This window comes from Equus quagga, chromosome 4 (genome assembly GCF_021613505.1).
Source record: "Equus quagga isolate Etosha38 chromosome 4, UCLA_HA_Equagga_1.0, whole genome shotgun sequence".
Classification (NCBI taxonomy): domain Eukaryota; kingdom Metazoa; phylum Chordata; class Mammalia; order Perissodactyla; family Equidae; genus Equus; species Equus quagga.
The window spans coordinates 100,152,317-100,170,212 of NC_060270.1; the positions used below are offsets into that span (position 1 = coordinate 100,152,317).

Consider the following 17,896-nt stretch of genomic DNA (forward strand, 5'->3'; position numbering starts at 1 on the left):
TGATTAAGAATTCTGACTGTGGGCTCAGACTGCCTAGGTTTACATCTGGACCTGCCACTCACAAACCATGGAACTTGAGGCAACTAATTTAGCTTCCTTAGGCCTTAGTTTTCTCATCTGTAACGAGGGGGCAATGACAGCATTTACTTCCATGGAACAGGATGGATAAATAAGCTAATGTCTATAAAATGTTTATCAAGGTGTCTGGTACACACGGTAAGGTCCTAATGATTGCTAGCTTAATCATCCTCATTGTTAGGGCCCATGCTTTCGATGAGCATGCATGTGTAGTTGTCCTCCCTTATCCACAGTGCATATGTTCCATGACCCCCAGTAGATGCATGAAATCCAGACAGTACTGGACTCTATATATACTATGTTTTTTCCTATACATACATACCTATCATGAGGTTTAGTGTATAAATTAGGCAAAGTAAGAGATTAACAATAACAATAATAAAATATAACCTTTATAACAATATACTGTAATAAAAGTTACTGTAGATCTTAGCAACCTCCGCATGCAAATTTTTTTCCTTACCAAGTCGAGAAGTTTTACTTTTTCACTTAAAGGAAACACTTTATGACTTCTCTTTGGCATATCCAAATTGCCAGCATCACTACTCTTGTGCTTTGGGGCCATTATTAAGTAAAATAAGGATTGCTTGAACACAAGTACTGAGGTACCGTAACAGTCGATCTGAGATGGCTACTAAGTGACTAAAGGGTGGTAGCATATCCAGTGTCAATATGATGGACAAAGGGATGATTCACGTCCCAGATGGGATAGAGCAGGACAGAATGGTATTTTGTCATGCTACTTAGAATGGCAGCAATTTAAAACTTATGAATTATTTCTGGAATTTTCCATTTAATATTTTCAGACCATGGTTGAGCTTGGGTAACTGAAAAAGCAGAAAAGAGAAACTGCAGATAATGGGGGATTACTGTATAGTTAAGACAGAGAACTTATATAAATCCTACCAATCCTAAGTAAGTTACCTGAATACGTACTTAATGTGAAGTTCAAGGGTAGGTGAGCTCCAGCAGTGATGGTGGGGCTAGGTGTGTAATTGAGGTGGAGAATGGCTTTAGGAGTTGGATATCCAGTGCGTAGTTACAATCTCTAGGGCTGCCTCATTGCACAGTTCTAGGGCATCATTCACGTAGATGCGAGATGTGCAGTATGGTGGTCTACCCTCATCATTCCTCATATCACCCCCAAGAAAGTTCTCTGGAAAAAGTGAGTTCTCTATGCTGTTATAATTTGAGGGTACATTCAGATTGTTGTTTTTGAGAAAGTTTAGTGTTAAGAGAAGCATCGATTGGTTGGAGATTGGAAGTTAAAAGTAGAGAAGTCAGAGTGTAGACAGAGCTAGGGCAGAGAGGTTCGTTTTTATTACTTCGAAGTATATAGGCTGAGGAACTGGATCTTGGACCACACGGAGACTGTAGGAGGAAGCCAGTCCAGAACTTCAGTGTGAGAACACTCAACAAGGAAGATGATCTGACATCAGTAAGAACCAGGAGACTGATGACTGTGGACAGTTTGGGCTGGATGGACAAGGGCAAGTCTGAGCCAGGTGGGTTGAGAAAACCAGCGGGCATAGTTAGAGGTGTCTGGATAAGGGAAAAGTGAGACCTCCTTCCTGGGGAAAGGGACTCATGAAGGCAGGAACTTGACGGGTACCCAGTAGGGGGCTGTTGGGAAACTTCCAGAAGTAAAAGGAAATGGATACAAATGTATGTTTCAAATAAATGTTTAATGGAAAATAAAGTATGTTTTATCTTACAAACATCTTCTTATAAAAATGTCAGAACCTATGTCAACCTTAAAATGTAAAAGGCAGGGAGAAAACCATTGATATTTCTTCCCTCTTAAGAATAACCACCATCAACATTTTATCGAACTTCCTTCTAACTTTTGGTGGTGCATATTATTTTCCCATCGTCGTCATATGGCACATACAAAATGGTGTGTACTGGCTTAAATGTTTATTCCACATGTTATAAAAAATGTTGATTATATGGTAAACTCAAATTTTTCTTTTTTTGTAATTTCAGTTCTTTGGCAATGAAAATGGTTATTGCGGTTTTTTTGTGCTACTCTGCTTATTTAGGGAGGGTGGAAGGGGTGAAGAGAGCTTTCTCTGCCCGGTGTCGCAACCACGTAAAAAATGTTAGCCATTGTTAGCAAGTTCTGGCACAGGGCACTATTGTTTTAAGAGGTTGACAGATAAGGTAAGAGATTCTTTCTGCACTATGGGGTGAAGGATATGGTTCAAAAAACACATTTCCTGAATGAGAAGGGAGTGGAAGCAGAAGAGGAGGAGTTGAGTGAAGTGTTTGAAGGCTGGGCTTGGGTTATAGTTTATTGCCTCTTTTTTAAATTCACAATGTCTCCACTGTTGAGTAGTTAATTTTGATTCTTAAGTAACTTCTTTCTCAAGAAGGATAAGTGGGCTGTGCATTTTCTGAGACTTTGAGTATCTGAGAATGTTTTTTGGTTCATATTACACTTGATAGAAAACTTGGTTCGGTTTTATAAGGTTTGGTCATGCTATCTGCTCCCTCAAATTTTGTAGATGTTCCTTTTTGACTTCTAGCTTTTGGTGTTGGAGAAGAGAAGTGTTGTGGGTGGAATTATATCCCCCCCCCCCCCCCCTGCAAAAGATAACATCGAAGTCCTAATCCTTGAGACCTGTGAAAGTGACCTTATTTGGAAGTAGGGTCTTTGTAAATGTAATCAAGTTAAAATGAAGCCATCCTGGATCGCCTAATTGACTATGTCTGGTGTCCTTATAAGAGCAAAGACATGGATGTGGGCAAGAATGCCGTGTGATTACATAGGCAGAGATTGGAGCGATGTGTCTACAAGCCAAGGAACGCTAACAACTGTAGGCAACACCAGAAACTAAGGGAAAAGCATGGACAGTAGGCTTCAGAGAGAGCGCCACCCTGCCCGGCACCTTCTCTTTGGACTTCCAGCCTCCAGAAGGGTGAGAATAAATTTCTGTTGTGTAAGTCACCTAGTTTGTGGCGGTCGGTTACGACAGCCCTAGGAACTGATAGGAGAAGTCTGAAGGCAGGTGGCTTCTAGGTTCTGGTTCCTTTGAAAGTCTCTGTGGTTTTGTATCCCATTAATTCTTTTTTTAAACTATATAATTACCTGGATGCTTGTGATAATTTCTTCTTAAATCATCAACTTGAAGTTTTGCCAGGATGAGTCTGGGTTTGGGTCTCCCTTTAGGAAAACAGCCTACGGCATGGGGGTCCTTTTTATCTGCATAGGTCAATTAAAAAAAGATTGTTTTTGTTGTTGTTGTTGTTTTGTGTTTGAATTTTAAAAATTACCATGTCCTTGTTTCTTCTCAGAGATGCCTTTTGTTTCCCATCCCTACATCTTTTCTCATGTCGTTCACATGTTTGCCCCTTTGCTCTGCATCCTGGGGCAACCTCCTCAAGCTTGTTCTTGATTGTGAGTGGACTTTTTATTTTTTAAAGGTTGGCACCTGAGCAAACATCTGTTGCCAATCTTTTTTGTTTCTTCTTCTCCCCAAAGGCCCCAGTACATAGTTATATATTCTAATTGTGAGTGCCTCTGGTTGTGCTATGTGGGACGCCATGTCAGCGTGGCCTGATGGGCGGTGCCATGTTTGCACCCAGGATCTGAACTGGTGAAACCCTGGGCCACTGAAGTGTAGCGCGCAAACTTAACCACTCGACCATGGGGCTGGCCCCATGAGTGAACTTTTTTAGTATTAATTCTACTCTTTAAGCCTGAAATGTGGATCATAATTTGGCTATTGCTTTTTAAATTTCCTTCTTTTTCTTTTATTATTTTTAATTTTAGAATAGATAAAGTAATCAAAAAAGAAACACCATGAGAAGGGTATAGAGGCCATGCCATCCTGTATTCTATTGAGGGTACCAAGCAGTTCACTGAATTTTTTTCTCAGTTTTCTTTCTTTGAGGCTGCAAGAAGATACTCCCTTTGTCTCACTAATAAGCTATATGTTTCCTTAGTCTCCCACCATTTAATATTTCGGGAGGTATTTGTGGCTTTTCTTCGAAAGAGAAAAGACCTAATCATCCCTGTTTTACCTACCCAAATCTATTGGTTCCTGCAGGTAGGTGTTGGGGGGGTGATTCAGCAGACACCAGGGTTAGGGACGTGTCATCCCCACTTGGTGGCTGAAGTGTGGTTAGGCCACCAGTTTTTGGAACAACAACAGAGGATGCTCCATTGTCTTCCTTAAAATGATTGGGAATTCTTTCCTTTTCTGGCACTCCCATATCTTTTGGTATAGTTTTGCACTTGTGAGTTTTTGTCTTTTACTTTGTAGTTAAAGGTGTTTTAACCAGGGTGTTTGGAGAGGCTTTATCAGGACTGCTAGCCAGATACAGTTTTTTTGTTTTCTTTTGTTTTGTTTTCTGGTGAGGAAGATTGGCCCTGAGGGTAACATCTGTTGCCAATCTTCCTCCTTTTGCTTGAGGAAGGTTGTTGCTGAGCTAACATTTGTGCCCATCTTCCTCTATTTTGTATATGGGATGCCGCCACAGCATGGCTTGATGAATGGTGTGTAGGTCTGCACCCAAGATCTGAACCTGTGAACCCCAGGCCGCTGAAGTGGAGTGGGCAAACTTAACCACTATGCCGCCGGCCTGGTCCCCAGATGCAATTTTAAACAGAATCTGGAATTATGCTTTTACCACCTGGGCCCCACACCCACCCCACCTCCCTCCACTTCTGGCTGTTCCCTCTCTTCCTTATACCTCTGTATTCCGTGGTCCCGTCTTTCATTCCTTTTTCTTCTGCTACCCCTCCCACCTCTCCCCCTCCCTCCCTCCCCATGCCTGTCTTTCCCCTGTCCCTGCCCTCTCCCTGGTAGACCTGATGTCTCCCCAGGGCTCTGCCTTATCCTGTGTGAGCTGCGTGCACAAGTACGCCCACACTCCACCACCGCAGCAGAGGTGGTCCGGACATGGGTGAGAGCCAGGGTGCAGGGTTGGGAGAGGAGAAACGTGTGCCTGCACAGAGCCCAAGGACGAAGGGAGCAAGTGCGCTCAGTGCTACCACGCATTCAACCTCCTTCAGAGCAGGACCCCGCGCTCTTCTTAATCCCCTGCCCTCCGTCCACCTCCGCCAGCTGGAAACAGCTCACCTCCAAGCACTCAGCCCCACACCTGTCACTGTCACCTGTCTTTGTGAAATAGAACTACATTATACCTGCTTGCCCAGTTAGGCCATAGCGAGTGGCCCATTTAGACTTAAGACCTTCACATCTACACATGGCTTAATCCTAGGGAATGTAAATTTAGAATGTTTATAGGAAATGTATGCACATAGGAAAAAACATAAACCGTTTAAAAGTGTATGCCTCCCATCCATGCTCCCACCTGATCGGTTCCTGTTCCCAGAGGCAGCCGCTGCTACTGGTTCCTTGTGTGTCCTTAGAGATCGCGGTGCACATGCAAGTGTGTATGCTTTCTTCTGTTTGTATGCATAAACATACAGTGTGTGTGCATGTGTCTATACAGATATACACACATACACGCTCAAGGAATGCACATTTTGAATAGTGGAAACATTGCAGTCATCTACATGATTGAGTATTCCCTCCAGTTTCTTTTCCTTTTCATCTCTCCCACCTCGTTGCCTTGTAATAGGAACACAAACATTTCAGATCTTTTTTTTTCCCCAAGTAATTTTATTGAGCTCATAATGGTTTATAACATTCTGTAATTTTGGGTGTACTTTATTATTTAGCAATTTCTGAGTACACTTCATTGTGCTCACCCTTAGTAGTCTAATTTTTTAAAAAAATATTTATTTTGAGGAAGATTAGCCCTGAGCTAACTGCTGCCAATCCTCCTCTTTTTGCTGAGGAAGACTGGCCCTGAGCTAACATCGTGCCCATCTTCCTCCACTTTATATGTGGGATGGCTACCACAGCATGGCTTGCCAAGTGGTGCCATGTCTGCACCAGGGATCCGAACCGGCGAACCCTGGGCTGCCGAAGCGGAATGTGCATGCTTAACTGCTGCGCCACCGGGCTGGCCCCAGTAGTCTGATTTTTATACATCACCATACACATGTATCCCTTTATCCCTTTTGCTCACCTCACAATGCCCTTCCCCTCCGGTAACCACTAATCTTTGCAGATCTTTTTCACTACCTTCTTGCCTCAGTGTTTCTCAGTCCTGGCTGCACATGGGAATCCCCTGGCGAGCTTTGACGGCCAGTGTCTGAGCCGTCGCCTTACAGCCACCTCCCTAGGAAGGGCTCGGGCTTCCGTCTGTGCAGGGATTGGGAACCTCGGCTCTGACCGTGTGCGGTAGTGGCAGGCTTGGCAGATCTGCAGAGTCCGAGGGTGCTGGGTTCGACAGGACCTGTGGGCCTGGGTAACGAGTATGTCCTGACATGCAAATGTAGAACAATGACTTCCATGCAGATTTGAGGTGAACCCTGCCTTGTTGCTTTTGACCACAGCTGCCCTGCTATTTCATTCTTCATCTGGGCCAGGCGGGGTGGTCAGATTCTTTGTTTCATGTGATGGGCATGGCATTCAGCCCATCCTCCCCGGGCAGAGTCAGCAAGCCCAAAGGCTGTAAGAGTTAATGAATTTGCAGTGCAAAGTGAAAGGAGAAAAAACTATTTAGGGTGCTTGATGACTAAACATCTATCTCAGATCTGCTTCTCTTGTTTGGTGACAGCATAAGGTGTGACTGAAAGAAAATTAATGATCGCTGGGCCTGGGTGCTCCCAAATGGAGTGTTCCAGGAGTGCTGTGGCGCTAATTAACCAGCCGGCAGGAAAAGTGAAAATAGATGAGGGAACAAGTTTCTTCTCACAGTGGCCTGGTACTGCGAGTAGACCTACATATACTATTTTTGGTTTTCCCTATTAAGTATATAAAGTGACATAGTGGTGAAAGGTACATCTCTGTAGCCTTTTGTTGGGGGAGCAGCACTGAGAGAATGGACTCTGCATCTGACTGCCTGGGTTCAGACTCAGCTCTGCCCTTTGCCGGTGTCCTTGGACAGGATACTTGATGCTTTCTGCGCCTCGGTTCCTCGTCTAAGGGGAAGCGTCATCATAGCACCTGCTTTATGGAGTGGTTGTGAGGATAGGAGTTAGTAGACATTGAAGTGCTTTAAAACGCTGTCCTAACACAGAGCACACCTAAGAAAGCATTTATTATTTAAAAATGCACCCCTCTGGCACTTGGGAGTGGGAGTTTTTCTGAGGCCATATATTCTTTTTTTTCTTTTTGAGGAAGATTAACTCTGAGCTAACATCTGCCACCAATCCTCCTCTTTTTGCTGAGGAAGACTGGCCCTGAGCTAACATCCGTGCCCATCTTCCTCTATTTTATATGTGGGATGCCTGCCACAGCATGGCTTGCCAAGTAGTGCCATGTCCGCACCCAGGATCCGAACTAACGAACCCTGGGCCGCCGAAGCAGAACGTGTGCACTTAACCACTGTGCCACTGGGCCGGCCCAACGTCATATATTCTTAAAGCTCAGAGACTCTTGCATGATGACATGCCTTAAAGGAAAAACTTTGATAATTAGATATGAATTGCCAGTGTGCTTACTCAGCATCTGTTTCAGGTTAAAGTACATGGGTTCTGTGACCACTGAGTATTAAGAATAAAACTATGAGGATAGTATTTACTGATCGCCATTGAGAACACACTTGGTGTTTTCAAAAGAGTAGACGTGTCCTATTGACCAGGTTTTTCTGTACTCTGGAGGTTAGCTGCTTTCTTGCCTCTTAGCAGTATTGTTTGAGAGTTAGTCATGACTGTGTGAATAATGTTTTAGAAAATTGCTTTCTTGGATACATTTATCTTAGCTTTCTTTTTGAAAATGCACGTTAACAATCAGTAGCTCTGGCTGTATATTTGGGGAGATCCTTTAAGATGTAAAATGGTTTAAAGTGCTTTCAGTTGCAGAGAGAACCTTCTGAAGTCTCCAAAAATGATATTGGATTTTGTGGGATGACATCTTTTCTAATTTTCTGGGTTTCTGTAAATATATATGAGTTATATGGTTATAAAACCTTATGATGGAAAATATGTTTAAGAAACATTAGAGCACTCCCAGGCTGGGACTGCACAAAAGATGCCCTAACACATTTAATGCCCTAGTTAAATGTATTGCACAAGTCTCGTTTTCTGGAACTGGATAAACAGAACATCTTTTCTCTTTCTATTCTAAGCCTCCATTTCCCCATCCTCCACCTAGGCACTTCAATGGCACGATAAATGGAAATCTTATTTCCTGCATCTGCAGACCTATTTACCTGAATGTCTGAGCTCACCCTGGCCTTTCTCAGGTTGACTCTTTCTGAAATGTGCTTTTACTTTCATCTCCCTGGCTTTGTTGCCCTCGTTTTTTTTAAGCCTTCTCTAATCCTGCACTCCATGTTCTTTAATCTGTGATGTTGGTCGTTGCCATTCTGCATTGCCGCTTTTAAACATTTATCATCTCCCAGATTCGAATTTTCTTCCATCATGAATTTAAATCCCTTTTCACAGTCTGTAATAGTGAAAAAAAAAATTAAAGAACTATTATCAAAAGCCCTTTCTGCCAATTTAAAATGCCTTATTGGATGGCTTTATCCCCTTTGATAATTCCATTATCTTTGTAAACTATGACTTGGATTTATAGTTCTTTTGTGTGTATGTATGTGTAGATGTGTGTGTTTACTTATATTTATTACCAACAGGAAGACCCTTATGCCCCTGTGTCCTTTCTAGTCTTTTATTTTTGGAACTTAGAGAATTAGTGATTTTAAAATAAGAGAAGGGGTGTATGTGTATGTATATCAATAACAGAGACCGTTATGTGACCTGCAAAGCCTAACCTTTTCTGGCAAAAATGTGCTGACCCCTTATAGATTTAACTTATATAAAAATGTGTCTCTTTTGGGGATCTCCATTTTTTTTCAAAGTAAGGTTCTTAAATGTGTAGAGTACTGAGTACGTTAGAGCCTGAGTCGGCAGTTGAGGGGACTCTGGAGGGTGGTTCTCGCTGTGGCCCCTGCTCCTCACAGTTAACCCCCATGCCCCAGCTTCCTGTTTGTGAAACACTGTGATTGGACTAGATGCTCTCTGAGATGAGAAGCATGTTGGGGTGGATGAGAGGGTCCGTGGTGTAGAAATGTTCCATGGGAAACACCTGCCAGTGGACGAGGAGGCAGCCCGTTAAAGCACCGCTGGATGATGACGTGGTTTCCTACCCTGGAGAGGATGCACCCTTCTACCTGGCCTGGGCATTTCTGCCGCAGCAACAGGAAGGATGATTGAAGTGGGCTTCCTATCACTTAATTGAGACGGGGAATAAAATAGATCAGTTAAAAGAAAAACAATGTCTATTCCAGTTTAAAAGAAATGTGCCAGTCTCGCTGGTTGTTGCAGTGAAATGATTTTAATTCCTCTTAAACCTCTTTAAGCATCTGCTGAGGAATGTTAAATCAACTGGAGAATTTCTGGTGTCATGTTTCCCAGAACCAGTATTGTATAGTTCTCGTGGATGCCCCTAAGAGATTTTCACTTTCTGCCACTGGCGTCGTTGCAAGGCTTTTGGACTGACTTTGACCTGAACCCCTTGGCCCTTGTGCAGTTAAAGCGGCGGGCTCCGGAGTGCTGTCTCCAGCGTCTAAGCCGCTGGATCACCCTGCTTGCTTCGTGCCGCCTGTTCGTACATAAAACTTCTCCCTGCTTTGTGCCTTTCTAATAAAAGGAAGATGGAAGGTAGGGATCTTTAATTGTGCATAGGAAAAACAAACCAACAGAACAACATGTTTCAGACTGATGTTATGGTGAGATGTCAAAGTAAACTTGAAATATAGACCCCCTCTTCCCAAGCCCCACCTCTAAGTCCTTTTTTATTGCAGACCACATAAAATCAAAGTGCCAAGTCGCAGCTGCTCCAAAGGCTGAAGGTCCTCATGGTTACCGCATGCTTTGGAAACTCATCTCCACCAGTCTTGCAGTTAATGAAAATATTTGCTTTGCTTGATGTAAACAAAGTTTATGGGCAGAATTTGTAATTAGGCAACTCTTTAATTCTCTTTTACCCTTCGATCTCCAATTTCCTCTTGCATCACATTGGAGAATTCTAAGTATTTCTCAGTAATGAGCTTTACTTTTTTATTTCTGGTATTGTCATAATAGATGCATTTCTCCCTAATTTTGTGTCCCTACTCAAATTAAGGCACTTGAAGTCTGGGTTTTTTTTGTGTGTGTGTGTAGGTCAGAAATACTTGTGTGTGCATAGGAAAGACAGTGCCTTCTTACAGTGCCTGTCAGGCCATCCCATGGCCATTTGACTAACCAGGGTGATGACTTAGGTGGGTAAGGGCATCCACAGGGCAATGTAGCTCTCTTCAAACCACGTAGGAAACCAGCATTGCCTCTTCCAGGTCCCCTCCACGTCCCATGTGTATAACCCTGTGGGGCTGTGGCCTCGGTGCTTTTCTAGTTCTTGTCTGTGTCCTAGTGCTTCTTGCTAGACATCCAGGAACCTGGTGACCAGGCACCATTGTTGCAGGCACAGCACCTGCTTGCATTCCTAAGAGGAGACCAGTGTGCTGGTGGGGACTGGTCATGAGAGCCAGGTATTGGGCTAGAGAAAACAGCTGTCCCTTCTACTTGCACAAGTCTCCTCGGAGTGGTAGGCATTCAGCCCCAATGGGAGTTGGTGTTCTGGTGCACCCCCAGTTCTGCCTTAAGATCCATTTCGTTGTCAGACAGTTGAAGGGGAGGCAGCTGGGAAGGCTCATGCCCTGGCTTGAGGCCCCCAGGAGGAGGTTTTTGAAAGATTTCAGGCTCATCCACGATGGTGTAAGTTAGCTCCTGTGTCCTGGGAGTTGGTGGTAGTGGTATCTTACAGTGCACACTTGAGAAATGGCGGGGCGGGGGCGAGGGTTGCAGGAGGACCAGAGTGGGGACATTGCTGTTCACACGGACTTAGGAGGTTGGGATCTCCACACCTCCTGCCTGTTTCCTTCTCACAGGGACAGAATGATTTTTGTCTTGGGCGTTTGCATGAATGTTCTTGTTTTTGAAAATTGTAGTGAAGGTTTCCTGGTAATTCTGGTTGTTTCTTCAAATGCCAATCATTTGGGCATTTAGTGATAAATCTTTAGTTTCCCAAGTTTATTAAAACCCCTTCCAACATAGCTGGCCCAAGTGAGACCGAAATTACCTTTCTGATGTTGCCAACTTCCCATTGTGGAACCCATGGTTCTGCTCTTCTCAGCTCTGCTGGTTTTGAGTTGCCTTTGAAAGTCAGGCATGAGCTTACTTGCCTGTTTTAAGCACCACCTCCCCCCATCCCTAGGTCTGTGGAGGGGCTGACTGTGCTTCCCCATGCCTCCTAATGTGAAAAACAAGTACAGCAATGCAGTTTGTAACTTGACGGTTTGTGTTGCATCCCTTTTGAGACTTGTACACAAAGATCTGCAAAAATTGAGTTCCTGCCTGGCTAGACAGCTTTCAGTTCAAATCCAGGCCTCGATTTTTCAGAGTCAGGAAGGCATGATAAGTACTAGTTGGCTAGCTTTTGTCAGAGAGACTGGTTTGCTTGTGGAAAACTTTCTATATCTTTCTACTTATGCTGTATGTAATTTAGAGCTTAAAGATGCTTTTTAATCATCAGGATCATGATTTACCTTCTCTCCTTGCACTTCCTCAGTAGCTTTGGGTGGTGATCAGTTGGGGAGGAGCAATAGGAAGGGAGCATATGATCTGAATACTTGAGGACCGACTGTATTGTTTTTGGAGAGGCTAGACCTAGCCTACGTATTCTTTCTTGTGTACTTTCTACACTGTAGTTACATCCTCTGTATTTTTCTTGTTCTTTTTGGATCTGTGTACCCTAGAATATTTAATTTTGTCATAGTGAGCTTGTTTGCCCTTAAGTTCATTTAGGGGTTGAATACCAAAGACAACCTACTTAATAAGCGAGCCATGGTTCCAGTCACGTGACTAAAGGTTTAGGCTGGTTGAGTTGTAGGAGAGCAGACTGTGTGCTGTGGGCATTGTGGACTGGATGAGATGAGAGAACAGATGTATGGTGCTGGGAAGGAATGAAGTAGGATAAACCCTCCTTGATCATTCTTAGCGGAGAGAAGTGGTGGGAGGCCAGGGAGTTCTGGAATGGATCTTGGTGTTTGAATCCATTCTACTGATACCTCTATGAGACCTGTAACCCCCCTCCCTGACTTTAGCTGAAATCAAAGCTTCTTGTGGATCATTCATACTTGACCTTGGTATAATCTCAGATCAGTGGCTTTCTGGACCCACTGTTAGGAATGAAACCATTCTAGTTGGTGTGCTGCAGAAAGGGGTATGAGGCAGAATCCACTGATGCTTGAGTAGTGAAACTTGAATTTACCCTCGCAGGGTAAAAAGTTATGAGTGGTAAAGAAAAAAAGATCATTTAAAAAAATATTCAACACACACATATGGTATATGGGAATTATATTCTAAGAATGTAGTTCTTAGGAATTAAATTTGCATCTACCTGTATTGGATGGTCTAATGTAAGGTTTTCTCTCCACTCTAGGAGGTGACTTTGGTCCCGAAACTTCCCCTCCAGTCCAGCCCCCTGGCCATGGGAGTGACTTTTCCATGAGCAGTCTTCCTGTAGCAGAGGACACCTATAGGGTGAGCTTGGCCAAAGGTGTCTCGATGTCTCTGCCTTCATCACCTCTGCTGCCTCGACAGTCTCACTCCGTGCAATCAAGATCAAGCAAAAAATCCCCAGGTAAACAAGCAAGAGAACAGCCCCAAACTAGCTGTCTTGGTTAGAAATGTAACATACATATTGAAATTAAGCAAGACTAGTGTTTATGAGAAATCTTCTGGGAGAAGGTTTTTTTCTTTTACAGTAACTTCTGGAAGAAGGAAATCTTTAAAAAAAAAAAATTTCTGTGAATAGACTCATTGCTATAGTTCACCCTATATATAAACTTTTTTGATTGCCCAGGCTAGAGTTTTAGATTCAAGACCTTGTTATCAATATTAATGTTAACTAACAGTTTTGTTGTCATCTTGCTCATGAATTAGGTAATACTGTAATCTACACTCATTGCGGTGCGTTTAAAGGTAATGGATTTAGGCAAGTGTAATCTGACAACAGTCCACTTATTACTACCAAATGTTATATACTGATGTGTTTTACTTGATTACATCATATAGCATTTGACTGTGAAAATTCATAATAAGGGACTTATGGATTACTTGTATAAAGTATTTCGGCTTCCCTCCTTGTTACCAACTCTTTGCACTTAATGTTGCCAATAAAAACCCAAACATTGCTTAATTTTGAGAGGTTATGAGTCAAATGTGAGGAAAGCCTTTCCAAAATACTGATACTTGGAATCATTCTTTGATCTCTTAGGTTTGCTATTTGTGTACGGAAAGCAGGATAGTTTGGGACCTTATTGGTCATATGCCAGGGCGAGGATTCTTCTCAATTACATGTAAACCTTTTTGGAATTGGTCGAAGATGTGCCCTGGCTATGAAATCAGTATCTGTTTTTCTGGTTTCCTAAATATTTGTATTACTTGAGAAGTCATCTGCATTATTTCTGAATCGTTTTAGTGAATATTTGGGGTTTGGGGGTAAAATTAATAGGGCTCATCTTAAGGCTTTGAATGTTAGAGATGGTGGTATGAATTGGTGGATGCCCAAAATCTTTTATTGTTTTAGAACTTTCTTATTTTGGACAACATTGTTTCCAATCCTGTCATTAGCTGGAACTTGGAAACCTTTTTGGTATGAAGTGATTTCCTGTGCCAAGGAATTTGACCTGTTTATCAGTATTTAGGGAAATTCCTGGAATGTCCTTCCTGCTCTTGGCCCTCCCCCTACGGCTGTATCTCTTTGTCAGATGTTGGATTTCTTTTCTTCTTTCAAATCATAGTTCCCACACTGCCTTTCTTGTCAGTTACCCCATTGGAATTGCTCTCCTTTCTATAAATTGTGCACAGCCTTTTACTTTTTCTGTTGTCAGCCCTGTCATTTGTCCTTTGTTCATAAATTACTGTGTGTGCTTCTCATGTCTGATGGATGAGGATGGGCGTGATGTCTTCTCTAAGTTAACCTCATCTATATAAAACAGATAATAAAGAGAGTTCTGAACCTCTCGGGATCCTTAAGGGACCTCAGTTGAGGGTAATGCCAAGAGCAGAGCTTTGATCTTTAGGACAATTTTCCATCCTGTAATCTGTGCTACTGCCAGTGAATTGATGCTGCTTGGGCCTTAGGACTGGCAAACACCTGAGAGAATCTAGAGAATACCGCACTTCAGGTATAATTTTGTTATTAATAACAAATTCGGTGTGTGTTTTGTGGAACTTTAATCTTTTTAAAAATTTTTACTTATTTTTTGTGTTTTCCACAGTTCTTTGAGATATAATTGACATACAAACATTGTGTAAGTTTAAGGCATGCAACTTAGTGATTTATAGATATATGTATTGCAGAATGATCACAATAAAGTCCATCACCTCGCATAGTTACGACTTATTTATTGATTTATTGTGGGTGGCATTTTAGTGGGACATGAGGTAGCAGCGAATGGCACGGCAAGCTTGGGAAGAGTGGCCTATCCAGAAGGGTCTCAGAGAGGCTACGGGCACACGAGCCGGGAAATCCCTGACGAGGCCTTGTCTCCTTCTGTATCCAGGCCGAATTAGATATCTTTGGTTTTGAGAAAATATCGTAAAGTTTGTTTTTCTCCATAGGAATAAAATTTATTTCTGCTAAATTCTTTGCAAGGCCTTACGGATCAAAGGGAGTAGTTTTGCAACATTCAACCTTTTAATGGGTTGAAGAAAATATTCTCCATCGTAGATGCTTCTGGTCCAAATGATAATTAAATACACTAAGCAGATACTTGTCTAGCGGAGCAGTGCTTGTGTATTGCCCAAATTTGTACAGCAAATGAGTGTCTCACAGTGGTAATTTGGCTTCCTCATCTTGGTAATTTTAATTTGAAAAGGGAAGTTAAGGGCAGAGATGCGTGCTTAAAAATGGCAGTGACTCAGAATACATCAGACAATAAACAATGTTTTTTCCACAGTGTCTAACACACACAGATTTCAGTTTAAACCATATTGTTGGAAAAGTATCCAGAGCCCTAATGTTCTACCTGCCTGTAAAAATAGTTGACATATGGTTGTGAACGTGCACTGGATTTAAAAATGGCCGTCTCTTTAAAAAGCGAGCACCGTTGTTGCTAATGATACAGTAAATATGGTGTGCGTGCAGCGCCCATAGGTATGGAGCCCTCCCCCTCTGCCTCCCCACTCCCACCTCCTACTGCCCCCAGCCGGCTCTGCTTCAGGATCTTGTCATCTTTCAGACCCAGCTCTGAAATTACCTTCATGACTTCTGTTGTCATTTGTAAGATAAGACTCCTCTCTCTCTCTTTTGTTTTAAGAAGGTGCTTTAAAAAAAAGAAAAACGGGCTGGCCCCATGGCCGAGTGGTTAAGTTCACGCGCTCTGCTGCAGGCAGCCAAGTGTTTCGTTGGTTCGAATCCTGGGCGCGGACAGGGCACTGCTCATCAAACCACACTGAGGCAGCGTCCCACGTGCCACAACTAGAAGGACCCACAATGAAGAATATACAACTATGTATCAGGGGGCTTTGGGGAGAAAAAGGAAAAAAATAAAATCTTAAAAAAACAAACAAACCTGTTTTACTTGTTTGGATAGAAACTCTTCACTAATTGATGCTAATCAAGAAACTGTCAGGGACTGAAACTATTATTCTAGCAAAGGTCAAATCCTGTAAACCCCTGTAATAGGCACTCAATACAGCCTGTATTCGTGAAAGTTTATGTATTAATACAATTGATGATTAGCTTCTGGGCCAGAGACAGTCTAATGAGGTTAATGAACCTTGCAATGAGGTCACCCTGCATGTCACCATTGAGTTTCTTACATTCCACTTATATTGCTAGTTATTATTTTTATTTACTCTCCTACAACCTTGCTCCATTTATTTATGGTTTTTTTCACTGCTGGCAGAAGATTCTGTTTTCTGAGTGTTGTTTCAAATTTTCGTTTTTTTTTTTAATGGAAAATACATTTGCTGGTAATGAAAACAAAGACCAGTATGCATTAAAGTAGTTCTGTGGCTGTTGCAAGCCTTTTTTGGATTAAGAATTCATTAATATTTGTAATGTATCCTTTCATCTTCCAGGGAAGAGCAAAACCCATTTCCTGTAGTTTATTTATTAGTAATATCATTAGTTACTTTATATTTGGATTACATTTCCCAGATCACTTTGGAGCCCATTATGAAACAATCAAAAGGGAGTAAAGGAATGAGAAGCAACCTTTTAAAATCCTGTGCTGGGGGTGTGACAGCAGATGGTGAAGACAGAGTGATTCTGCTGTTCTCATCCTTGCTGGCTTGTAGAGTCTGGGTGGTACTGGCTGCTTGGACTTCTGCTTCCACTTCCACTTCTGTCTCACTTGACAGAGCTGATGTAGCAGTTTTGAACCCCGCTCTGGCTGTCTGTTTCTTTAAGGGAAAAACCTCAAAGCTGACAGGCTGTAAAGTAGAAGTCATTCTGCCCTTTGATTTTTGGACCAGAAGTTAATGTCTGCCGAGACAGCCCCTCCTCCCCCACCCTGCCCCCTCCATCCCCCAGAGTGTTTCTTGTAGAAAATTGGGAAATCTCAGCATAGAGACAGAACTACTCTTAGTGTATTGCTTTTCTAGGTTTTTCTCAATCTGCTCCACCTAAACATGTGCTCTGCCCCCTTTTGCTTAATTTTGTATCATCAGCAATTGCCAGTTTTCTTGAAGAACTTCATATTTAATAGCTATTGTGTCAATATTCCATAATTGATTTTTAAACTAATTTCCAGTTGTTGGATAGGACATTATTCAGTTTTTTTTTTTTAAATCGTGGCATGAGCAAGATGTTTTGTTTTTGCTATTAAATTCTTATGAATTTCTAGTTGTTAATTACGGTAAAACACACATAATGGAATTTACTATCTTAACTGTTTTTGAGTGTACAGTTCAGTAGCGTTAAGTACATTCACATTATTTTGCAGGCAGTCTCCAGAATTCCTGATGCGAATATTTTTGTCCAGTGATTTTTACACATATCTAATATCTCAAGAGTGGCAGGTTCCCAGAAGTGGAATTATTGAACCAAATAGACTGCATTTTTTTTGTTGTTGTTAAAGATTTTATTTTTCCTTTTTCTCCCAAATCCCCCCGGTACACAGTTGTGTGCTTTTAGTTGTGGGTCCTTCCAGTTGTCGCATGTGGGACGCTGCCCCAGCATGGCCCGATGAGCGGCTCCATGTCTGCGCCCAGGACTTGAACTGGTGAAACCCTGGGCTGCCGAAGCAGAGCGTGTGAACTTAACCACTCAGCCACGGGGCGGCCCTAGACTGCATTTTTTTTTTTTTCCAAAGATTTTATTTTTTTTCGACTTTTTCTCCCCAAAGCCCCCTGGGTACATAGTTGTATATTCTTAGTTGTGGGTCCTTCTAGTTGTGGCATGTGGGACGCTGCCTCAGCTTGGTTTGATGAGCGCGCAAACTTAACCACGCAGCCACGGGACCAGCCCGCCTAAAAGGTTCTTGATACATACTGCCCAGTCCCTTTCCAGAAAAGCTGTATTGATTTCACGTTCCCTCCAGCCTTCTTTGAGAGGCCTCTTTCTGAAGTTAACGTCTTCTGGGAACAGTCTTAAATGGATGGTGCTAGTAGGTGCTTTGTCAGACCTAGCTGTAGACTGCTGAGAATTAGTAAGAGGCCAAGAGAAGTCATTCTGTAACTTTCCTCTTTTGAACTTCCCTTCTGTCTGCACTTCTCAGACAATTTCCATTTTCCTTCTTT

The 17,896-nt window shown here is 42.5% G+C and overlaps 1 protein-coding gene across 15 annotated transcripts in view; it reads left to right on the top strand.

Moving 5' to 3' along the window:
• TANC1 (tetratricopeptide repeat, ankyrin repeat and coiled-coil containing 1) overlaps positions 1 to 17,896 on the top strand; it is a 228,885-nt gene that overhangs the window by 84,997 nt on the left and 125,992 nt on the right. For 14 of the 15 annotated variants that reach the window (XM_046659728.1, XM_046659730.1, XM_046659740.1 and 11 more), the window contains one exon: positions 12,585 to 12,785. In XM_046659728.1, the coding sequence (XP_046515684.1) occupies positions 12,585 to 12,785 (201 nt within the window). Of the gene's footprint in view, positions 1 to 12,584; positions 12,786 to 17,896 lie in introns of those variants that run through there. The other variant, XM_046659743.1, reaches the window with a different exon arrangement.